This window comes from Saccopteryx bilineata, chromosome 6 (assembly GCF_036850765.1).
Source record: "Saccopteryx bilineata isolate mSacBil1 chromosome 6, mSacBil1_pri_phased_curated, whole genome shotgun sequence".
In the NCBI taxonomy this organism is placed as follows: Eukaryota; Metazoa; Chordata; class Mammalia; order Chiroptera; family Emballonuridae; genus Saccopteryx; species Saccopteryx bilineata.
Window position 1 is genome coordinate 102,562,153 of NC_089495.1, and position 25,533 is coordinate 102,587,685.

Sequence of the window (25,533 nt, forward strand, 5' to 3'; positions counted from 1 at the left end):
GAGGGCAGGAGCAGCAGCAGTCGTCTAGACACCCGCTGCGGGGAGCCGAGTCACACCACAGGAACCTCAGGCCGGATGGCCTCGGACCCTGAACTGGTGCCAACAAACGCGAAAATCAGGATTCTACTGTGTATGAAAAGGAAAAAACTCCCTTCATTTTTGGTATGGTTTCCTGTTACTAACAGGTGACCCAGCATCCAGCTGCCATACTGGGCAAGCATCCTGTCCAGGCAGCCTGCAGGGGCAGTGGCACTTAAAGTGAGGACAAGCGGGCCTTTCTAAAGGTGGAGGCAACGGACTTCCTGAGGGCCCAGATGTGGGGTATGGCGGTGGGAGATGGCGGGTGTAACAATGACAAGATTTCAACTTGAGAAGTTATTAAAATGGGGGGAAACCCAGAAGAGGAACAGGTTTGAAGATTAAAAGCAAGAGGTCAATTTCTGACATTTACAGTGCAGTACCTGAGAGGTCTCTGCAAGAGAAATCTGCACTCCTCTGGTGTTCACGAGGCGGGACCGCCCGCCAGAATTCCCGGCCCTGCGCCCGCCTTCATCCTGTTAACTCTGAGCCAGTGAGTGAGCCGCCTGCCTGGACACACACTCACCCCATGTAGCCCTCCGTGCGCACCTGCAGGGCAGGCTCCCAGGGAAGAGGCCCGTGGACGGCAGTGCTGCCCGGGGCCAATGCTCGCCCCCTTAGGAAGCCCGTTATCCATCACTGCTGCAGCTGAAACGCTGAGGTCTGAGTCTCACACACTGGGCTTGTCTGGCTCTTTGTGGTTTCGAATCTAGGCAAGCTTATACCTGTCTCATGTGAGGCAGCCACATCGCCTTCTTTCAGCCACAAGATTGGGACCTTATTTTAATAGGGGCTTCTTCAATAGACATTGCCAAAGAAAATGAAATTCCTCCCCTTTTCTAATACGTGGCTGTCTTGGTCTTCACTGTTAGAGTCAAGGAGTCAGTCTTCCCCACCAGATGAGAATGTAAACTGCACAGGAACAAGAACTCATTCAGAATGGTTGTCAGTGATCACTCTATTTTTCAGGCATTAGGCTTCTCGCCATACTTCACAGGCACTGTATTAGAACCATGTAGCTTTTCCCTCTTCTCCTTCTCTCCATCATTAATTTACCCTTACCTCCCTCTACCGGCTAACCCACCCTTTGCTTCCCTCCTTTGAAAGGCAGTTCCAATGTTAGTGTTCTTTATCCTATCCCCAATGACCCTAACTTCAGAACTGCTTGACACACACAGTTGGGTAAAGGGTCATTCCTGACTGGGGAATCTAGGTGAGGTGGTCTGATAGTGGCTTGTATGAGATAGAGCAGTTCTGATTTTCCTATTCCTTCTGAGTAAACACAGGTGTCCCAGTTTGGTCTCATACTGGGTATGGGGTCACCTATCAGAGTCTATGTTTGAGAGTTTCTTAGATGATATTTTAAGTTGCTACAAGAATGGGCTTTGAGAACAAAGTCATAGAAAACAGTTTTACACTATAAAATCCTGGTTTTTCATGCCCCTCTCTCTTCCCATGCTAACAGACACATTCTCCCTTGGCTTTACACTGGTGGAAGAGGTGGTAGGCATTTTGATACACTATGTCGCTGACAATAACTCTTATTTTCAGAATGAATATGTAAATTGCACCTGTAATGGAACAGAGCATGGTATTGTTACAGTGTCCTTCAATAGCCTTTATCCAGCAAGACGACATCAGTGGCTGTGACGCATTATGCTGCTGTGACGTTAACTGTAGGCACAGATAGAGTGCGCATAAAGAATATATATGCCCTTTTTTTGAATAGAGCCTTGGGTAATTACCCTGACTGTTGTTCTATGAGAATGCCCCACTTATACCGTCATCATGTAGGATGCAGACATGAAAAATCACCAGCATTAATTAAGGCAATTGGGTTTTTCCAAATGAAGAAAGAACAAAGATAAATAAAGCTGCCAAAAAATCTCTACTCCTGAGTTGCCCGTGTCGACACCCAAAAGCTCACCTCACACAAAGGATCCGAGGAGGAGTTTTCCTGACAGTACCTTCTTCCTATACAGAGCCCAAGGACAAGGAGTTTTCCTGACAGTACCTTCTTCCTACACAGAGCCCAAGGACAGTGTGTTCAGGGTCTCTCTTCCCACTGTCAGCACTAGAAGGACACGTGGGTGTGCGGACAGCCCGCAGGTGTGGTGTGCACTGTGGTGGGTCCAGCAGGCACACGTGCAGCTGGCTGCCCTGCCCTGGTGGCCGGGCTGGGTGTTCTGAGGAAAAGCTACAGAAACATTGCTCACCTTGAGAAGTAAGCTCTCAGGGTTCCTCCGTGTTCCTCCACGTTGCCACAGAACATGAAATAGGTTATGAGGCTTGCCATTCCATATGGAGTAGAATGGGAAATTATTGAACTACTTACCCCCAAATGAAAAAAATAAAATAAATATAAATGAAAAGGCAAAATCACAACAGGACAGATGGCCCCCAAAATCTTACTTACATTGAGTGAGGATTCCGGTTAGGGCATTTTTAAAATTCTCCTTGGCTTCTTCCATCTCTTGCTCGTGGGTGGCTTTTTCATTCATTAGCCGGCGGACGTGACTGTTGGCCGACTGCACCATGGAATAGAACTGGTTTGCCGAACGCCGGTTCACCTCCCCTCGCTCAATCCAGGACAGGAGCACTGTGATAGCCTCGGAAAACTTGCTATCATCTGGAAATGGAAAACCGCTCAGTACAAATCATGCCAAGGCAAGAAAATATGCTTTACATTTCCTCTCCAAAGATAGAGCGCAGCCCATCCTAACGTATACACTTTCAGAATTTGACTAATTAGCCTTCCTGAGACTAATTGTTCTGTTGTCACTTAGCTTCTCTCTTCCCATCCAACTCCTTGGCAGCATAGACATACGAGAAGCAGAGGGAGAGTCACCCTCTCATTTACCGACTTGATGAGCTTAATTTTAGATCTGTTCTGGGCATTCTTCATAATCCGGTACAATTTCATTCTTCCCCCTAACCCTGACTTCTCTTTCTTGAGTCTCACTCAATGAACTGTTGGTAACCTATGTGGCCTCCACTTCACTTCTTTATTCTTTCATCAGAAATATTATTCAGTGATACCAGTTTCTGGACCGCTAGAATCAGCTGAGTCAGTGTCAAACTGTGGATGACAGGTTAAATTACTTTACAACTGGTTGTAATATAAGATATTGTTCCCAGGGTGGTAGTAGGAATAAGTCAATTCTTGTTCTACTATAGTTCAAAACTAATTTCATGTTACGTTAGTATAACATATTTGATTAGACTAAATAAAAGAAATACTTCCTTGTTTTCAACAAAAGATAACCCAGGTAGTCAGTGTTTGCTTGGGAATGCTCTTAGAAACCTATCTGAACCTGGTTTAAGGTGTGTAGGTGGTGGGTGGGGGGGAGTGGGAAATGAGGTTCCATTGGTAAATAGGTGATAAAGTCTCTTTCTAAGAAAACAGATAGACTTGCCTGTTTGGGAATGATTACTGGGAAAACAGATAGACTTGCCTGTTTGGGAATGATTACTGGAACAGACCTGTGTTGTATGGCTTGGAAGTGGAGAAAAAGCAAGTTTGAAGGTGATTAAGTTAATTAGAACTGGAAGTTATATGCCAGTTATTACAACATTAATCAATCCTATGCTGAAGGTTCATTGCATATTTTCCAGGCCAACTTGAAAAGATGTGTCTTTCATTGGTATTTTTATACACCTGGAAAATGTAATTAAAAAAAATGCCTTACATTTTTTCATGTAAATAGCAAAATTAGAATAGAAGATTCAGATTCTTCTTCATTTATTTGACAAACACCAAGTGCTGTGTGTTGACAAACACTATGTTCCCTCCACTGGAGGAACATCGAGAGATATCCTTATGCATTGTGTGTGTGTATGTGTGTACATTCAATATATATTTACAGTGTTTATATATCATATATATTTTATATATGACTAATCATACATACGTACACATCTACATATACACACATACATATACATATATATACACATATATACACTCCAGATGAACAGATGGAGGGTGATTCATATTTGGTAAAGTAGTTTTATTTTATTTTATTCACCAGATGTTTTGGAGTCAACCATTGTTGTTAGTATTTTACATATCATACCAAATCTGCATTTGTGAAGTGTTCTGCAAATTTTGTAGAGCTCTGTAGAAACTGTGCAAGTTCCTTTTTCCCCAGAGGCCCTCCCCTGGACAGGGAGGCTGCCTGGGAGGTGCAGAGACTGCATGAAGGCAGGGTCAGCCGCACCAGTGCGTGGGGAGGGGGCATGGCCTTCTCCAGGACAGAAGCAGCCATCATCAAAGTGCTACTGATGAGCACCATTCAGGCCTGCAAGGCGGCGGCAGTCTGGTCCAGGGCATCAAAGCTTTCTTTCTGTGCACACTTGCTTCTCTGCACTTGCATGCTTGTCAGAGGAGATAATTGGCCTGAGGAACGCCCACGGGGCACCCTGGAAGTGAAAGACCTCACATTTTCTTTAAAACCTCAACCCATAGGCACAGAACTCACTTGTTCAGTACCATACCTGGCTCACACAATTTTGTTAACTCAGGAATTTCAGTCTAAGTTCAACCCTCCGTGAACTCCAGCTGCAGTGGTTTCTCATCTCATTTCATGGACCTGAGCGGCTTGTATAAGATAAAATCCATCACACAACTTAACATTACGTTCAGGCCACGGAGAGGCCCATAATTTAGCCTTATGTTTGTGAGGGACCTGCCGCAACCGTTACAGTCAGGATAAATTTTGCCTCTCACACTTTCTACCGCTCTCCCTGCCAATATATGTTAGGAGAATGGACCTCCAAAGAGACAGCAGGAATAAAGCTAATGCTTATAAGAAATTTTTTTTTGTTGTTTCAAAAAAATAACAACAAAATAAGAACAACAAAAAAGAGAACACTGACTTCGGGTTCCATTTTTCTTTATTGCTGTGACTTTCATCTCAGCATAACACAGAGAAAGAAAAATCCTCAACAGTTTTGTTATCGAGCTCACAAGGAGAGAAAGAGCAACATGGTCCCATCTTTCTCTCCCTCGCAAGCTGGCAGCGCTTCTTCTCTTGCCTGTGGTCACTCAGTTCATAAATATCCCAATTTACTGTCAGGAAGAAAACATATGGTTGCTCGAATTATCTAAAAACCAAATTTTGTTGTTTTCACCCCTAGACACAGAGCATACGTTCATGAGCAGATTATACTTAGCTGATGGATTTCAGAAAGAGAAATAGCATTCTTAGAATTAGGCAATTGAAAATACACTATTTAAAAAGTAAGTAGGAGGCCTTGGCTGGTGGCTTAGGGGATAGAGTGTTGGCCTAGTGTAGGGACTCTCAGGTTTGACTCCTGGTCAAGGGCGCACAGGAGAAGGGACAATCTGCTCCTCTCTCCATCCCACTCTCCCTTCTCTCTCTCTCTCTCTCTCTCTCTCTCTCTCTCTCTCTTCCCCTCTCATAGCCAGTGGCTTGACTCATTCAAGTATGGGCCTGGGCAGTGAGGATAGCTCCTTTGGAATGCATCAGCCTCAGGAGCTAAAAATAGCTTGGTACTCAAGCACTGGCCCCAGATGGGACTGCCAGGTGGATCCCAGTCGGGATAAACGTGGGAGTCTGTCTCTATCTCCCTTCTGATCATCAAAAAAAAAAAAAAAAAAAAAAAAAAGGAAAAGAGATTTTCTAGCATTTTAACAAATAATAATAGAATTCCATCCATTTGCTTAAAAGAAGTACATAATCTTGAAAGCTCCCAATTTCGTCCTCATTGCTGAACTTTCTGGAATGGATACACTGATATTCAAATTAAAGGTAAAAAAAACCACTTTAGTTAAGGCAAAATTGGTAAGTCTAATCACTATCTGTTGCCATGTAAGAAGTCACTTTTATATTAACCGAAACTAAGCCAGTGACTCTCAGAATGGCTGCAGAGGTGTCCTGGGAGTGGTCATTTTTAGTATTTAACTGTTTTCAATATCTTTCTCTTTTCAATATCTAAATTCAGTTTTGCATTTAGTGAAAAGATCACTGGAAAAAAAACATCCAGAAAACAATATGAACTAATTTAAACAGGATTTAGACTTCAGCATTATTAAAGCCATTCATGTGGAAAGAAATTAACAGGGCTCATAAAGATCAGATCAGACACACTTAAGAAAAATTCCAAGTACTTTCTATGAGAGTCTGTAGCCGAGCTCTGAACACGGTGCAGCTTAGAACCTAGACTGTGCCGATGTGCTTTCTTCCATAGGAAGAATTCGGAGCACTGACACAGCATTCTAAAGCAACAGCAGAGCTCTTTCTCATTCAACACTGCCTGATGTTTTCTAATCAGGGTCCTTACAATGTCACACTGGAGTCTACCTCAAATGTTTTATCCCTTAATTTGCATTTTGCCCTTCAGTCATCCCGCCCCCCCCAACCTCTGTCACACTCCTGTGTCAGACCCTTGGCTGCCTCCCTGTTCGTGCACATGCGTGCACACAGCCTAGGCTCCACACTCCTGCTCCACCTGGCTGGTATTCTTTGCTTCAGATTCGGCCTGAGTGCCTTTCAGAAAAGAAGCTTTTCTGCAGTAAGGTGAATTAGGTGCCCCTTTGCTATGTTTCCACAATTCCCTACACGTCCTACTCTTTTTTTTTTTTTTACAGAGCCAGAGAGAAGGACAGACAGGGACAGACAGACAGGAACGGAGAGAGATGAGAAGCATCAATCATCAGTTTTTCGTTGCAACACCGTAGTTGTTCATTGATTGCTCTCTCATATGTGCCTTGACTGTGGGCCTTCAGCAGAACGAGTAACCCCTTGCTTGAGCCAGTGACCCTGGATCCAAGCTGGTGAGCTTTTGCTTAAACTAGATGAGCCCGCGCTCAAGTTGGCGACCTCGGGGTCTCGAACCTGGGTCCTCCACATCCCAGTCCAACGCTCCATCCACTGCGCCACTGCCTGGCCAGGCTATGTCCTACTCTTAAAGTCTTTGTCGCTCTGTGCAATATTTGCTGATCTATGGCTCTGTCTCCGGTTCCGAGAGGTTAACATGAGAATAAAACTTCCTAAAACTATTTCAATCGTCTGGTCACTCTGAGTTTCCGCCTTTCTATCTACAGGTTGTGGCAGAGGGAGGTCTACAGTTGTTTGTATGGAAAATAACACAACCATTAATAAGTAATACAAGAAAAAACTGTGTTTCACATACTCACAACTGTAAACCTACTTCTGCCCCTCCCTGTTTACTTCATTACACCTGGTTTTTAAGATTTGCAGCGATTCGCACAAGCAAGTTTCAGATTCAAAGTTGGGAAACACCAGCTATGAGTAAACATTTTAGTTTTATGATAAAGATTATTTTCACATTCCCTATCAGAGAGAAATGTTCGTATGGCACCTCAGCTGGCTGATCCTCTTCTGCTTCGCCCTCTGAGGTCAGAGAGAAAGCTCTTACTATCGGCGGAGAAAGCTCAGGTGATGTCAGATAATCAACCAGAAGCACAGCCTCTACAGCCAGGCATTGACCACCTTACCAAATGGGTCAAAAATCTTTTTGAAAGCATTTTTAATTCTGAAAAGACAATAACTGTTTTTAGCTTTGTGAGGACTAAATAATAATATTATTATCCGTCACACTTCAGTGTCACCACAAGAATCCATACCCACCGCACTTCATTCCTGGTTGCTTCAGACTTTGTCACCCTCCCTGCCTTTCCCTCTCTTCCATGTTTATTAAGCACCTGGCACATGGGAGGCATTAGAAAAAAAATTCATATGGATCAATCTTTGCTGTTCAGAGACCATAGCATGAGCCTCCTTTGGGAGCCCGCTGAAAATGTGGACTCCCCCTTAGTCAGGCCTTCCAATCAGAACCTGCACTCTAGTGCAGGTAATTTACACGCACGTGAGTGTTTGAGAAACACTGGACGAAGCTGCTCAGTGAAAGCCAGGGAACTGGTTAGAAAGGAGCTCATCTAAGTTAAGAGATAAAGAAATTCTGGAGAATACTGAAAAGATCTAATGTGATTCTTAGGAGCTTTGTGACTCCCTGTTCCCAAACTCCCCACCTCTTTTAAAAAATAGCTGCTTTAAACATCTGTCATGCCTATCCTGAAAAAAAAAAATGTCAAAGACTTGGAAATGGGCATAGAGATTACTGAAGATCCTTTCAATGGAGTGCTGGGCACAGGCTCCACCCACTCCAGGGCTCTCTGGGTTATCTGATTCTACAGGGGTATGAACTTTTGTCTTTGAAGAGGCTATTTTACAATGTTGTAAGGATAGAACATAAAATTGTGGGAAACTGGTAACAATGCAAGTAAATTTTTGTCCAGTAGGAAGTATTTATAAAACCAATTTTTCTGAGCCAGTTTTCACTTCTTACTGATTCCCTCTTTAATTAAAGAGTTAAATAAAATCACTGGCACATGTTCACCTTATGTTTGTAAGGCAATCATGATTTCACCGCCAGACTGTACTTTAGCGCCCACTGAACTACAAGCCCCATGGGGTAGGGCCAGGCTGAAGTCACATCTGGGGCCCCAGGGTGCAGCACAGAGCCCAGGACTCAGCAGCTGGCGCTTGGTGCACTTCCAACAAACTGATGTCCAGTTGATAAAGGGGAAAAAGAATCAAACTGGTAAGTAGTTGTTTCCTCCCTCTTGGTATGCAGAGGGCGATCTGGACCTGAACTTCAGACCAGTGCATGGGACAAAAGTCAGGCCGTGAACAACGAATATGACAACATTAGTGGCTTCAGTACCCTCATTCACGGCTGGGTCTGTAAAGGAACAGCAGGATGGGAGAGTCCATGTTTGAACACAATGTATCGAGAATGAGAAATAAAAGGAAGACATTCTACAACACTTTTGTTTACAAAGACATGGGGGCACATATATACAGGTATATACACACACATACATACACACACACACTGTAGTGCTTCAATATGGTTGTCACTGATTTCTGGCTTCTATGATAGCTGGACATAGTTCACAGTGGACAGTCACATATTGATGCACTGAGAATGGGAATTCCAGGATGGCCAAAGTTGCTACTACCCGTATTCCTAAAATCTCAGTGTATCCCCACATACTGGACATCCCTAAACAAGTCTCCATTTACTGGCTGCTCAATTAACCATCAAAAGGGGTGGTGTCTCACCTGTCTTCTGAATCATGAATAGTATGAAAGACTATACACAGGTCAATATCCCCCCCTTCCCCCAACATACACACACACACACACACACACACACACACACACACACACACAATCTCCCTAAGTACCTGTAACAATACAAAAACTAAGGGGCAATATGAAAATGCACTCATTATTCCTGCTTTGAAGTCAAGCAAAGAGTTTCTAAATGAAATGGCTTATCTTCCTTCTATGAAAGTCAATAATGCTTGAAGAAGTGGTTCGCAAACAGGCGCCTTTGCCCTAAGAAGGAAGCCTGGCTTTTAGCTAATGGAACTTCCACTTGGCTCATAGTATTATCGATCCTTACAGTCTTAGAATCATAAACACCGACAACCATCTCAGCAAATCACTGGCACCACGTCCCGCCTTTTTCCACGTGGCAGGCAGACATCAGGCCATTCTGTGTGCAAATGAGAGTGTGGGTCCCAGGAGAACTGAATTCTTGAGGACACATCAGGAAATCCCCAGGGCACTGTGTGCAAACCTTTGTCAAAACTTCACCTGAAGGGAAAAGCTCTCCGTTTTATCACATAAAGATTCTGTGAAGCTTTCCAAAGGGAAAAATACACAAAAACTTTTAAATGCTCTTGCTAGGAAAGATCCTCAGCGAATTAGGATATAATCTCTCCTCACTGTCTGATCAATGTCTTCCTTCCACCTTCCAAACACAGGGTCCCTCCAGGGGTGGATGGTCTCTGTTAGACACACTGAAATTCATTATCTCATCTGCCTAGTGCTACTGTTTCCAATGAAGTGTAATTATGGTGTTATTGAGCGCCTTCTCACTTTCTCAAACCGTGCTATAAACTTTGGTCTGTGAGCACTTCCCAGTCAATCTTCATTATGCTGAACTGTCTCAGAACAATGTCTATTTAATCAGCAGGGTGCCCACTAATTTTCTTTTTCAGAATTTGTATTAATGTAACAGACATTGGTGCTTCGTGCTTTAGACACTACATGATTACAACTCAATGTTTCTTCTGACTTCAGAAAGCCACCAAATTCAGGGTCACCAGGTCCCAGAAGATTCCCTTCTCTCACCCCTCCACTGGCCAGGTAGGGTGCCCACATCCCCTGGGACAGCACTTGCACATTCCGCTTGTAACATGGAATAGTGGAAGTACAGAGTATTCTGTAAATTGCCTCTATCACTCAAGGAATGCAAACTATGTGAGACAGCAGCTTGTATTCTCTTGTCATTTCCTGCCGTGCTCAGCACTGGGCCAGGCATATGGTAAAGAGCTCAACACATACCCAGGGAGTGACTGGAATGATGGGTGAGTGCACAGTACTTTCCTAACTTCTGGTCATGGCTCCTGCTTGGTAGCATTGTTGGCCAGAAATGTGATGTGCTTATAGATCCAAATAGCACAGAAACAGAGACAGGAATTAGTTTACTGAGCATCTACTATGTGCATAGCGTTAGCACTAAGCAGGACATGGAAGGCCTTGCGGGTTGTAATGAAGACATAGCCTTCTACAGATTTTGTTAGATCAAGCTGATTTCCAAAAAGAAAACTGTAAGAATAAAACAAGCACGATGTAAAAATGGGGGAAATGTTTGTAATAAACATAAGACAGCAAGATTTCTCCAGGGAGAAAAAAAAATCCAATTAGGTATTTCCAGATTGCATTTCTATGTTCTGACCTCAGATTCTTTACCTTAGGTCTTGACAGCATTTTATATCCCATATCAACAAAATCATCTTCAGGAAAATAGTTTCTGCTGCTCCTTCTTGTCTGGCTTTGTAGCATTTTAAGAAGCAGGAGTGGATTTCCTCTTTGAGACAGCCCATTTCCTAAGCAATTAAATGCTGTTTATATTCCAAACTCTGTGCTTGAGTTGAAATTGTCAAGCTTGATATTACCTGACGGTTGCCTAAGATGTATCCCCAGCTAGTTCATTCTACTGTAACTGCCATCTATTAAAATTTCCAATCTGTTCTCTCCTCAAGGGATGGCATAGTACTTGGCAAAGGTGCAGCTTCTAAATTCTGCATATTATACTCTCTATATATAAATAAATATATATTATATATATTTTTGAAATGGTAAGGCTGCAAATTACTTTACCAAAGTGTTATCCCAATCTGCTATTCTCTAACAGGAAAAGCTTTGCTCCTCTTAGGTGATACTTCTGTGCTCCTTAAAAATAATATCATGGAGATGCCAAACTTTCATGAAATTCCTCCATGTGGTCACAGCATCAAGATGCTAGTTTTGGTCACTTCTCAGAGTGGACATGGCAGAATGCAACACAGTCTCTGCAGTTCATCAGCTGGTAACTACAGAATGCACTGGATATGAAGAAAAAAAAAAAGATTTGTTCCCAAAGCAACATTCCTGGTTGAGGATGCTGCACTTTCTCTTTCTGGCCATGTATTATGGTTACAAGTCTGAATAGAAAAGTGAGAAGTTGTATTTACATTTTAGAGGCTTTTTATTAGAGGCACAGTCAGGGCCTCAGTGTTACAACAAGGCATCTCAGTGGCAGCTGCAGCTTATTAGGGGTTCCCAAGTACTTAACAGGGGATGAGAGCTAGAAGCTGTGGTGGGATTCAGTGGGTTTGCACCGTTCGGCAAGACTGATACCTAATTATTTTGTTGAGTTCAGCGAACCAGTTGTTAAAATGGCACCTATAATCAGGGTTCTCTCTAAGGTGGGCGCTTGTGCAGCCGCTCAATGTGGAAATCACAAATTTATATTCCTTACTCTTTTTTAGCATTCATCTGTGCAACAGCGTGTTCTAAGCACCGGTAATGTTCATTCCGTCCACAGATGAAAAAAATTTGACAGACCTATGCTTGTAATATTTATTTATTTCATAAAATTCATTATACCTTTGAATCCAATCAAACCCATCTTACCTACAGGGGTTTAATTACCTGTACTTTAACATGTACATGAGCTAACACATTAGGGTCCTAAAACGATTTTACAAGGCAATAAGGAAATATCTTAAATAAGTTTTATTGTTTTTTGTCAGGTATTATTTAATATTTTCCATTAATATTTAAAAACTCTTTCTTATAACAATTTAGTTTTGTGTACCTCTTTTATTATTCTTATTTAAGTATTAAATGCATGAAATAATAAACTACCTTTTTGTGGCAGAGACAAGGAGAGTCAGAGAGAGGGATAGATAGGGACAGATATGGATAGACAGACAGGAAGGGAGAGAGATGAGAAACATCAATTCTTTGTTGCAGTTCCTTAGTTGTTCATTGATTGATTTCTCATATGTGCCTTGACTGGGGGGCTACAGCAGACCAAGTAACCCCTTGCTCAAGCCAGCAACCTTGGGCTCAAGCTGGTGAGCCTTGCTCAAACCAGATGAGCCCGCACTCAAGCTGGTGACCTCGGGGTCTCAAACCTGGGTCCTCAACATCCCAGTCCGATGCTCTATCCACTGTGCCACCACCTGGTCAGTAAACTACCTTTCGACATATCCTTTTTATACTTAAAATGGTCATTAGGGCAGAGAACCGGTTGTTAAATTATTTGAATCCTACCACTAGCTAGAAGCTGAAGTCTTCACCTGACCTGTGGTCATGCAATGGACAAAGCTAGAATGCTGAGGTCTCCAGTTTAAAACCGTGGCTTGCCTGGTCAAGGCACATATGATACACAACTATTGTGAGTTGATACTTTTCATACCTCCTACCCTCCCCTTTCTCTCCTCTCTCTAAAAATATCAATAAATAAATTTTAAAAAATCTAAAAGAAGTCTTTTTGTTTAAATATTCTTTTTTGAAGCATAGAATGTTAACTTCCTTTGTTTCTAAAATGGGATTTGGTCAGCTTTTTACACATTTCCTTTAGTGAAAACATCCAACGCACTTCACACACTTCCAAGTTATATACTAGCTGTGCCCTAAACTACTCAAAGAACCAATCACATCTGTCCTCTCATAAGAAACCTTCTACGGCTTTTTCGCTGCTCATGGAATAAACCCTAATCCTGCAGCAGCCTCAGGGCTCTGCTGTGGGCCACAGACAGCTTTTCCCGTGGCCCCTTGCTCTGTGAACGCCAGATGGCCCCCACATTTGCCATAGCAGGAGCCTGCCTTTTGTCTCCTGTGTCAAAGTCCACTCTGCTTTCCTGTATCTTTACTCCTAGGGCTCCAGCATCTAACTAGAATGCCCATTCTTTTCTGTGGGGAAAAAAAAATCTTATTTAACCTGCAAAGATCATATTCTTCCTCCTCTGTGAAGACTTCCTTGATACCTTCCATCAACATTATTTGCACTCATTCCTGAGTTCTCAAAGCCTGCTGCTCATACCTTGGACAATCATGTCACTGGCTCTGTATTACCATTAATTGTTTACTTGTAAACATTTCTGTATGGCCAGCGACTGTGACTTCTGTACTCATTAAAACCTAACATGCCCAATGACCAGAGGACAGCCTGTAAAATGCTCAGATGTGGCTCCTGTCACTCAGCTTTGATTAGTAATGGCAAAAAAATTCACATACACATACAATCCTAATTTCAAAACCTGCCCCCCCCCCCCCATCATCTGTAGTTCACTTTATGTCTTAGAGCATCAAACTGGAGAGGAGCACAGGAAACATGTGAAGAAATGAAATATACACACTTCTAGTCCTAATTATCCTGTAGGTGCCAAAAGCGTCCCTTTAACTCCATCTCTGAAGACAGGGACTCTATTCTATGTTTTTTCTATCCTCCAAGGACCCCAGTGCAGAGCGATATGCATTAAGGAAGGCTTGGTTAAGAGTTGGGAGCAGGCTCTACAGAGCAGGGGGAACACCAGGGCTCGGCCTGCCCCCAGGCGTAGACGCTAGCCCAGCTCAAGCAGCACAAGTCAGACGGCTGGAGCCCCTCTTTCCAGGAGCTTGGTCGTGATGGTGCACACACATTCACAGAGAACAGGGGCAGAGCGCCAGGACAAGGCAAGAGGCTGTCCCAAAGAGCAGGACCAACCGTAGCCACCCTGCTTCCTTCAAGGTGACCCTCCCTCCCGACATGAACTCAGACCCCGATGGATCAGGAGACACACAGGACTTCGGTGTTCAGAGACCACAGCCTCCCTCTCTCAGTGGGCGATGGCTAACGAACACTTAGGAAGCAGAGCCGACGTGCACTCGCAGCCTCCTACCTTTCAGCTTTTCGGCCAGCAGAGCGGCTTCGTGCTCCGAGTAGTGCATGATGGCCGGCGGCGAGGGAGGCCGCAGCCGGTCCTCCTCCAGCTTGCGCCGGTGCCGCTCCTCGCGGGCGCGCATCCGCTGCTTGCATTCCCACTCGTAGAAGTCATCCCTGGCCTGCGCGAAGTCCACGTGAAGGCGGCCCGAATCTTTCTTGTCCGTGCTGGACCCTAATCGCATCCGGTAACCTGCAACCAATGGAAAGTCTGGTCAGGTAGTGACCTCCTGGAGGCACAGCCAGGTCCAGGCCCTTGAGCAGGGCGCACGAAGTGAGCTCTGTCATTTCTACCCCTACAAACGACGCCCTCCTACCGGAAGTGGGGAGGAGGCACTCATCCTTCTCCCCGTAACCCGGAAGCACTACCAAGTCCAGCCCATTACAGACTTGTGGATGAATACACTGCTGGAAGTGTCTGAAGGTCGCCTACCTGTTTACAAGCCCATGTAATCAAGAGGATGATCTCAAGAACCGGCACTTATCCTAATTCCTTCTTCCCTCTTGCTTCCAGGATGCTCAAAAACAAATCTGACACATTCCTTTTTGTTTTTCTCCCCTATACCTTTATAATGACCTTGATTTTATATTCTCAATTTACCGTAATTCTATTGCAGGGGCGCTCTTAAATCCTTTGTAGAAAGAGATGGCACAGGAGTCAGTAAAGAGTATCTATGATATTTAAAGAGATCTAGAAAGTAAATTCCACAACACCTCCCTTACAGGCCATCACTTCATTCTCCTAGAAAATGCAGTCGCGCAGTTCTCTCAGCAGCGGCAAGAGCCACAATTACCAAGGCAATTCTGCAGTGCTCTTCCATTTCCACGTATCCTCTGGGTGTGGAAATGAAGGAGGAGGATATTTTACCTTCAATCAATGGGCCTTGTCGCAGCCTTCCTCTCTGCCCTGTGCAACTCATCTAGCACACAGTGCTGCACAAACTGTCCACACAATCTCTGAAGGCCACACGAGCCAACACGAGAACCCACAGCTAGACCAAAAAAAAAAAAAGGCCTGCAAATCTTTGGGGGATTTACTATGAGATCCCAACTTACAAAGATTGTAAGCAGAAACTGGATCTGAGAAATCAACAGAAACAGAACTGAAACCAGAGAGCCAGTCTAACTTCAAATGCAGACTTGTCTTTGAGGTTGCTCTTCAGCCTGGGATACTCAGAATTTAAAAACATAAATACAGGTCCCAGCGAGATCCCGGCTGGCTGTCAGGGGCTACCCAAGGGAGAGCAAAATAAGCCCTTTGCTGTGTAAGGATTTTACAAATACGATGGTACTATGAAACGCTAGGCCACCCTGCACTGATGTTCAAGATCTTGTGGGAGATTTCAATGGATTACTGCAGCATTGGGGTGGAAACTCGGCTGGAAATCCCTGTAGAGGCTGACTTCTCCCCAGTAGGCACTTGACACCTTTGAAAAGTTACAAATTTGAAACAGATCTCACATCTGATTCCCATTATGCCCTACTTAGGCCTAGGTTTCAACAGTGTTGAGAATGAAAAGGCATAATGCCTATCAAAAACACAAACATCTGCCCACAGATGAGCAGAGTTCATTCTAAAGCAGAGTGTATCTTGGTTGAGGGACATGGGAATTTAATAAACCTACAGACCACAGTGATATATATGTAACAGCTGAGCAGGCAGGGCAGCCTAAGGCTGGCCAGTGTCCCCACTAACCAAGCAACTTTCCCTTGTTCATGTCCGGAGTACCACTTTTCAGACATTTCTAGTTCCAAAAAGCACCCTCTCTTTTCACCAAAACATCATCATTAAGGCCTTACAAGAGACTCTGATGAGGCTGTTTCTAAAATTAGCTTGGCCTTCAGATGTGAACCCGGTCCTAAAATTAGAAGAGCCTCCCATCTGGGCTCCAGCTTGCAGGAGCACACAGGCAGGAGAGCAGCCTTCTCTCCTTCCTGTCCCTCCAAATACTCAGCCTTTCAGCTTTTCCTGGGTTGATGCTGCAGCCTGCACAGGGCAGCAGAGGCACAGCTGGGAGCTGCCCATGCATGGAGGCGGAGGAAAAGCCTTTGTAGTGGGTGGGTTCCTCTTGTCTCAAAAGAACAGACGGAGGGGAAATGCAAGGCCCTGCTGAGAAGCAGGACCAGGGTCCGAGCTGGCAAAATCATAACATCCAGGCATAATAAATAAAGGAGTAACTTTCACGTGCCTGCCTTTGGGCCTGTTCAGCTTGGGCAGTGTCTCACAGGGCTTCTGGTTGGGTCTAAACACTGTGCTATGTTGGCATTAAAGCACTTTCAATCTACTCTAACCCTTTCATTTAATCGAGTGGGGTAAAGTAATAGTTTTATGAGTAAAGCTGGCATAAGAACTCATGTTCCCAGGGCAGGGTTCCTGAAAAACAAGTCGGTTCTTTACCACCATTGGGCTGTTTATGTTCAAAAACAATCATTTCGTACTGAATGGTTTCTATGCTGCAGGTGCCCCACAAAGCACTTAATATCCATTACCTTGATTTGTTTCTGGTAGTAGTCCTATGAGGTAGCACTGTCACTATCTCAATTTTGCAGATGAGGGAAAGGAGTCTCAGAGGGAGGCTATCATGCCCAAGGTATGTGAAGCGCCATGCCAGGCATGTGACAGTGTCCCTGACTGTCCCATGGATCACTCCAAGGCTATAGCTCGAGAGTACGTGAGACGTACAATAGAGCTGTCTGTGTGTTGTAAAACATTTTTGTTCCATGTTTTGTCTTCCATCTCCATTTTGGAAAGCTGTCAGATTTTTTTTCTACTTGGTAAGTTTTTACCAGAATAAGAGTTTAAAGTTCTCCATCTCACTAGCTTGTTCGGGAAAGCTTCTGCGATACTGGTATAACCCCGAGGCTTCTGGGCTTAGCAAGAGAAGGGCATGGCAAAAGGCACCGAAGGCAGAAGTCAAGGAAAGCTGGCAGTAATGTTCAGATCTGCTTGCATTTTGTTTCCTACTCTTTTCTCACCTTCCCCCACTGGCTTGGCCTCAGGAATAGGGGAGGTGGTGCCCAGAGTGACAGACTGCAAGTGCACATGGGAAGTGTGAGGAAATGGCAATAAATTGAACCTAAAAATACATCCTTCTAAAGTCACCCATCAATTCCAGCCCCATAACCTTTAGACTTGGCAGAGGTCTTATAGACAGACTCGACACGCTTGCTCAACTCCCACAGAGTTGAAGGCAGCATTAAGTTTGATTTCAACATCTGTAAAAATCTCCCATATAAATTGGCACCAAAAAAGAAGGGATCATGGGGATGGACTTAACCGAGAAAATAGTCCTAGCAATGGGGCAATGATCCCAGGTCTTCTCCTAACTCCCACGGACTACTTTCTGCAAAGAACTGAAGCTTGATTCAGTCCCCTGGTGTCTAGAAAGTGAATCACTTCTGGAAAACTGAAATTAACCTGCGAGAGTACTTTATTCCCCCAGAGAATTACATCCCATAATAATAAAAATGGTCATCAGGATTCATAATATTGCTCTTCAATTAATAAGCACTTGCGTTCATCAGTTAGAAACTTGATGGAATTCCTAAAGACTGGATGTGGAGTGTGGGAAACCATTCCTGCAGTGAGGGACATTCACAGACTGAATGTGGAGCCTCCAGCAGCCCAGGGAACAGGCAGGAGCCTTCCTTTTCTAGCCCCAAACCATGAGGATTTTATGGTGCATTAAGGAAAGAGGGAATAAACTCGTATTAACATCATAAAACAGAACTGAATGCCTAGAAAACCCCTTATGTAAGGCAAAGTACCAGAAAGGTAAATGGCTTTATCAACCATGAATTCCTCTGCAAAGCGAATGTGACAAAAATTCTTCTTGCTTTTCCGAATCGCTGTGATATCACCACACTGCTCAAAGACCTCTTGAATGATTTCCTCAGTAGCATTTTCTGGTAATCCTCCAACAAACACCGTCTTACACCCAGGAGGTCGTTCTCTCGTGGAAGGCGGTGGAAGATCTAATAAGTAAGCACAACAAAAACAGAGTTTTGCCTTTAATTTCTCTGCGCTTGTATTTTTCATTCACCTGGCTGAAGTGAAATTTACAAAGTAACTGTCTCTAGCCCAAGTAATGAATTTCTACATCAACTTATACCCAGTTGTGGTCTGTGTTGTTTTTCTTCTTGTTTTCTTCTTTTTTATTCTTAATTTTTAAATCAAGTGAGAGGCAGGGAGGCAGAGAGACAGTCTCCTGCATGCACCCGAACCAGGATCCACCAGCAACCCCTGTCTAGGGCTAATGTTCTGCCCTTCTGGGGTTACTGCTCCATTGCTCCACAGAGCTATTTAAGCACCTGAGGTGAGGACATGGAGCCATCCTCAGTGCCTGGGGCCAACTTGCTCATTCAAGCCATGGCTGTGGGAGGAGGCAGGGGGGAGGGGTGGAGAAGCAGATGGTCGCTTTTCCTGTGTACCCTGACCTGGAATCAAACCGGGACTTCCACACTCTGGACCAACACTCTACCACTGAGCTAATCAGCCAGGACGTGTCTTGTTTTTAGCTCCTCTCCCCTCCTCCTCCCAAACTTTCCTTACTTTCTGTGTCCATTTCTACATAGAGTAGCTAGGCCTGTCTGTGAATAAAGATAAAGCAAATGTTAGCATAATTTCATTTCTCTTTCATAATATAGAAGCCTAGAAAATGAGGAAAAAAACCTTCACAAGGTACAAAGCATGATGAAATGACAACATGATGAAAACCCTCTGTTCGTTATCTGCTTTGTCTTGTTGCAAGAGAATACAGCAACAAGGCAGAACGCAGGGAATCCAACCAGAAAGCATTCACACTACTTACTTGGCTGGGAAACTCCGGGCCTGAAAATTTTTTTTTTATTATTATTCACATTGAAATGAGCAAACTATTAAATTTGGGAAAGGCTGTATAAAAAGATAAAATGTACACTGTCACAACATTTTACCTAGTTTATATGTAGATTACTAAAGCAATCTCTTAAAAAGTCCACTTAAAAAGGCAACACTGATTAATATGAATAAAAAAAAATCCTAGCTATTTAAGCCTATAAACTTAGTTTCTGAAGCTAAAAAAAAAAAAAAAAATTCTGGCCCATTTATTTCATCAAATGTATGTTTCCTTCAAGCAAATGCAATTTGGCTGAGGAAGTCTGAGATGCAGGCTCCCCTCCCAAATTGCTAACTGCCAAATTAATTCAATTTTCCATCTAGCAAAAAACATTTCAGAGTTTTTCTCCCACATTTGTGAAGATGGATGGAAGTGCTCACATATTTCACACTCTGTTCTGCAGCAAAAGCAAGGCTTCATTGCAAGTGAAAAGATTCTTCATGCTGAATATATATCCCCGAACCCCACGTGCTGTCTTCACGGTGTTGATTCAGCTACTGGACAGACACATGGCCACATCCCAACAGATTTTTTCTAATCTAGAGACAAAGCACGTCTGTGGAATGGACACCGTTTCTGTGTAGCTATGTGGGAGAGCCCTGAGTCACATCTGAAAACAAATGCAGTGCTGTATTAAAAAAAAAGAAATTTAAATTGATAAGCAAACATTTCTTACAGGCATCACTTACTTGGATTTTGAGGGAAAAGGGTACAACTTTTGCAGTGGATTATTTCTTTGATGACAGCCACCTCTGTTGGAGGCGGAGGTGGTACCAGCCCCAGGCCTGGTATCATCGGGTTAATGGGAGTGATCCCAGTCATCATGTTGAGGCCCGGATCAAAGCCTGGTACACAGATAGAGTCTGAAAAGTACACAAGATAACATTTTGGTTGGTGGATCGGAAATCAACTTCTGTATTTTCCTGAAAAGATTATTTGACTTTAAGCTTTCTTATTTTTAGAAATTTCTCCTAGCACTGTAAAAAGCTATTCCAGAAAGGTAAAGAGAAAATAAAGGACAAACTTAAAAATACATGAAAAGGAAATTATGTCATTTAAAACACTAACATGGCAGAATGGAACACAGCATATTAAAGTGTAGAACCGTGCACCATGAAGCTTTGCTATTATTGTGAAGGCAATCTTCTGTTTCTTAACATCGGTGCATTTCTTACACTGCTTTATGACCCAGAATATGGGAAAAAATATCATTCAACACTGAAGTGCCCTGTGAATCTAATCGTCAACCTGCTTTTATCAAAAGAGCTTTCTTGGCTCTGACCAATTAGCTCAGTGGACAGAATATTGGTCTGGCATGCGGAAGTCCTGGGTTCAATCCCCAGTTAGGGCACACATGAGAAGTAACCATCTGTTTTTTTATTCCCTCTCTCCCCTTTTCTTCCTCTTCCCCTCTCACAGCCAGTGGCTCAATTGGTTTGAACATTGGCTCAAGGTGCTAAGGATGGCTCGTTTGTCCGAGAGTCAGTTTCAACCGCTAAAAATAGCTTGGTTAATTTGAGAATCAGCCCCAGGTGGATGCATCCTAGTTGGGGCACATGTCTTGTTTTTAGCTCCTCTGTCTCTCTAACACCCTCCTCTCAGTTAAGGAAAACAAAACAAAAAGAGAGAGCCTTCTTACCCAACTGAGCTAGATTTAGAAAAGTTCAATTTATATGTGTGCACTTTATGATGCATTCAGTTCAACCTAACCTATTTTCCCCAAGAAATAAACAACAACAACAAAGAGTTATAATTACTGCTGCTGGGTTACATACATGCAGGCATAAAATCAATTATATACATTTCTAAATTCTATTGGATAATCACATTCTTCCTATAATTCAATCAGCAAGTAATTGACCACTCTTCTGAAATCTTTATTCCCTCTATAAAAAACAACAAATTATTACCCTTTATAAAAATTGAAGGAGGCAAAAATAATGAGTTTTCCAATATAAACACTGAATTGTTCTTTCACTGTGATAATGAAGCAAGTCATTTCAAAGGTGATATAAAGGGACTTTTTTTTTTTTTTAAATAAGTAAGACTTTTCTAAGAGCAGGGACTGTTCAAATGTACTGAGTTTCTAGAATAGCTGCAAGGGGCTCCCTCTCCCGAGAGTATTTCTGTTTGCAGAAAACAGATACTCTCCCTGGTGATGTGATAATGTTCCTAGGTAGACAAACAGTAGCACAGACTCCACTAGGGATAGTAGTCATGGCGACGCTCCACCACAGTTCTCACAGATGCAACTCTCTTCTCTTGCTTTCCTGCCTTTTTCTCCCTCCTTCTCCTAGATCCTTCCTCGTCTTCCTTCCTGGCTCTCCCCACGGTGCTTCTCACGTGCCGCACATGCCTCAGCTCCTGCATGGCCTTGCTCTTTGCTATGTGCTATACTGTCACTTAAGCCCAGAGGCAGGTGGAATGACAACTGCATTTGAGCTTACTAAGCCATTCCAGAGCATGCAGAAGTACCGCCATGCGCTTTCCTTTCTGGGAAAAGGTTTATCAAAGCTTCCCTCTAGCCACCCTGGACATTTCCCCTCCTCCTCTGGGTTGAACGAAATAAGCAGGGTGAGCCTGATCTATGACCCAAGAGGACTGCTGTCCCATTTTATTAAATCCACTTAATTTGATAGTGTACCACTGGGACTTCAGCAAAATGAGGTTTCTTTTACAATTTTTATTTATTTATTTATTTTTTTTTTTCATTTTTTGTTTTTCCGAAGTTGGAAACGGGGAGAGACAGTCAGACAGACTCCTGCATGCCCACCAGGGGGCAATGCTCTGCCCCTCCGGGGCGTCGCTCTGTTGCATCCAGAGCCACTCTAGCGCCTGAGGCAGAGGCCAAGGAGCCATCCCCAGCACCCGGGCCATCCTTGCTCCAATGGAGCCCTGGCTGCAGGAGGGGAAGAGAGAGACAGAGAGGAAGGAGAGGGGGAGGGGCAGAGAAGCAAATGGGCACTTCTCCTGTGTGCCCTGGCCGGGAATCGAACCCGGGACTCCTGCACACCAGGCCGACGCTCTACCGCTGAGCCAACCTGCCAGGGCCTACAATTTTTATTTGGTTTTGTTTTGTTTTGTTTTTGTATTTTTCTGAAGCTGGAAATGGGGAGAGACAGTCAGACAGACTCCTGCATGCGCCCAACCGGGATCCACCCGGCACGCCCACCAGGGGGTGATGCTCTGCCCCTCCGGGGCATCGCTCTGCCGCAACCAGAGCCACTCTAGCACCTGGGGCAGAGGCCAAGGAGCCATCCCCAGCGCCCGGGCCATCTTTACTCCAATGGAGCCTTGGCTACTGGAGGGGAAGAGAGAGACAGAGAGAGGAAGGGGGGGATGGAGAAGCAAATGGGCGCTTCTCCTATGTGCCCTGGCTGGGAATCGAACCCGGGTCCCCCACACACCAGGCCGACACTCTACTGCTGAGCCAACCAGCCAGGGCCATTTTTTTTTTAATCCTAAATATGAATGTGAAATAAACATGTCTTTGAAAGAAGCCACCTTGACATTCTAGCACTTCTTCTATTATTATGGTTCTCAGTTTCCTCATCTGTAACTGGGATTGCTGACTGGACAATCTCCTGGAGCACTAGCACCTCAGGACTCTAGGACTCCAGGAATCCGTGCTGGTATTGCTCAAAACCAAGCGCTATACAAAAGACACAAACATTTGGAAGTAACAGAGACAAGACTCACACTTGGGTTTTAAATTTCACAGATCTTATTCCACTCTACCGGTAGAGAAATTGAGGCTTAAAGCAGTTAAGTAACATTTCCAGAATCACAAAGCAAACAAATGGCAGAGTTAGAACTGGAGCTCGGGTCTTTGATCCATTTTTAAACACGTCTTTTTAACTACTTCACAGTTTTCACACCTAAGATGACTCAACTTGACCATTCATCTAATACATACTATTAGTTGAAATGTACTCTGTTCTTTGAGAAAATCAAGATGTAACCTGACCAGGCAGTGGTGCAGTGGGTAGAGTGTCAGCCTGAAACTCCGAGGACCCAGGTTCGAAACCCCAAGGTCACTGGTTTGAGTGTGGGCTTATCTGGTTTGAGCACAGGCTAACCAGCTTGAACCCAGGGTCACCAGCTTGAGTACGGGGTCATGAGCTTGAGCATGGAATCATAGACATAAACCCATGGTCACTGCCTTGAACCAAAAGGTTGCTGGCTTGAAGCCCAAGGTTGCTGGCTTGAGCAAGGGGTCACTCGCTCTGCTGCAGTCACCTGCCCCCATCAAGGCACATATGAGAAAGCTATCAATGAACAATTAAGATGCCGCAACTCTAAGCTGATGCTTCTCATCTCTCTGTCTTCCTATCTGCCTGTCCCTCCATTTTCTCTATCTCTCTCTCTCTAAAAAACAACAAAAACCCCCAGAAAATCAAGATGTAGCCTTCTGATCCAGATGCCAACTCTGAAAGAAAAGTTACAGAATACAATGGTTCTCAATGTCGTCATTATTGAAATAACACACCAGCTTGCAAGATGAATATACAGAAACAGAAATGGGAATATTGGCATGTTTATGCCTTTATTTAATCTCATCTGAACATAAACTCTGCTGGTTTCTTTCCTGGCCTGGCCCTCACCATTGTTTGCCAACACAGGGTGATTTAAGGCTGATACCACTCAGGGCTGCACACCCTGAAATGAGAGGCCTGTGGATTATAATAACCAGATGTTTCCCACAGATGAGATGAGAAGCCCAGGGTTTGCATTCTTTTTTAGTTGTAACAGACTTCTGTTTTGTTGTTGAAGGCCAATTAAATAAAGACATCTTCAGAAAGGGGGATGAAAGACACCGCTCTTGAGCAAAATATTTTAATATACAGCAAGAGTTACTTTGCTTTGTCTGATACACCCGCATGAAGAGACCGTGAGGTTTAATAAAATCTTCATGGTGAGCGCAGTAGCTTCAAAAGAGCTTAGAAAGGAATTAACACTGAAATTATGGTGAACCTCAAAGGGTCTGAAATTCAGTGTTTGAGGAAGGAAGTAGGGAAGGATTAAACTTTTTCTTTTTTTTTAAAGAACCCATTAGTTTTTAACAATATATGAACAGATGGAAATTGTTTTCTCAAACAGCACAGGAACCTACCATAGACTAACTCATTAAAGCAAACGCTCAATTTTTGAAAGCCTGAGAAATACACATCCAAAGGAGGACAGAGGTGAGGAGAGAGGAATGCTCTCAGGGTCAGGTCGTTCTTTTGCTTAGAAAAGGTGTCCCCATGAACTTCAGAGATAATGAGTTCTAATTCTACTTAGGGGAAGGAGAAAGAAGGCTTAAGTTGCAGCAAGAAAGAATCCAATTAAACATATAGTTGAACTTTCTTTTAGAAAGTGCGCTTGAACAAGAGGAAGGGTTATTTACTTCCAAGACTGTGGCCCCCAGGGCCCCTTCCTGCATTGCTGGCCTCAAGCGCAGAGGCAGCAAGGCCAAAGAGTAGCAAATATTTCTTTTTAATTGTCTTTTCCCAACCGGACAAGATGAAGACAAAAACATATATCCCTTTGCTAATTCATACATACATAGTCCAGGGTTTTATCAATTACACGAGTATTTTTCAGAGGGCTGTTGGGGTTTTTAATTCAGGTCTTTAGAGACATGGCAGTTTCATTCATTCATTCATCATTTATTTATTGGGCACATATTATTGTCAGGATCTGGAGTCACAGAGGTAACTGTAATGTGTCCCCACTTGAAGAAACTACAGGGTTTGAGGAGAATGAAAAGTATGGGCATCAAACACAACAGAAGAGTTAGGCTCAAAGGACTAAAAGAGCCATCCGAGAAGGGACCTGCCAAGGAGGCCTGACAGGTCAGGGGAATTCCAAATATTCGCCACGGCTATTACTGTGTAGTGAGCACTTGGCAATTAGGCTGCAATGTACTGAGGGGCTGCAGGGTCAGACCAGGTCAGAAGCTCTCCTGCCGTTCAAGCTAGTAGGCTTGGGTTTTATTCTCTCTGGAATGGCAGCCACCGATGGTCAAGTGCACACTCAGCCGGGCCAGGGGCCATGCTGGCTGGTCTGCCTTCCCTCCCCCTTCTCTCTCCACCTGCTCACCCCACTAGTGGCTTGCCCCTTTGCTGCCTTGGTAAAGAGTCTCATATTTGAGGGGAGAACTAGACCCCATTTGAAAGAAAAATTATAGAGACCTGTCTCCAGAAAGGGCTGGGCATAATTAGTCAGGTGTAAGCATGGACGCTGGGCTCGGCTGGGCTGCAGCTGAGGAGACAGAGGT

General features: G+C 43.9%; 1 protein-coding gene across 6 annotated transcripts in view; it reads right to left on the reverse strand.

Moving 5' to 3' along the window:
* The window catches only part of ENOX1 (ecto-NOX disulfide-thiol exchanger 1), a 596,201-nt gene that overhangs the window by 146,543 nt on the left and 424,125 nt on the right, over positions 1–25,533 (reverse strand). For all 6 annotated transcript variants that reach the window (XM_066236813.1, XM_066236817.1, XM_066236816.1 and 3 more), the window contains 4 exons: positions 19,961–20,134; positions 18,163–18,369; positions 14,354–14,587; positions 2,495–2,707 (listed from right to left, as the gene is read on the reverse strand). In XM_066236813.1, coding sequence (XP_066092910.1) covers positions 2,495–2,707; positions 14,354–14,587; positions 18,163–18,369; positions 19,961–20,134 — 828 coding nt within the window. The remainder of the gene's footprint in view (positions 1–2,494; positions 2,708–14,353; positions 14,588–18,162; positions 18,370–19,960; positions 20,135–25,533) is intronic.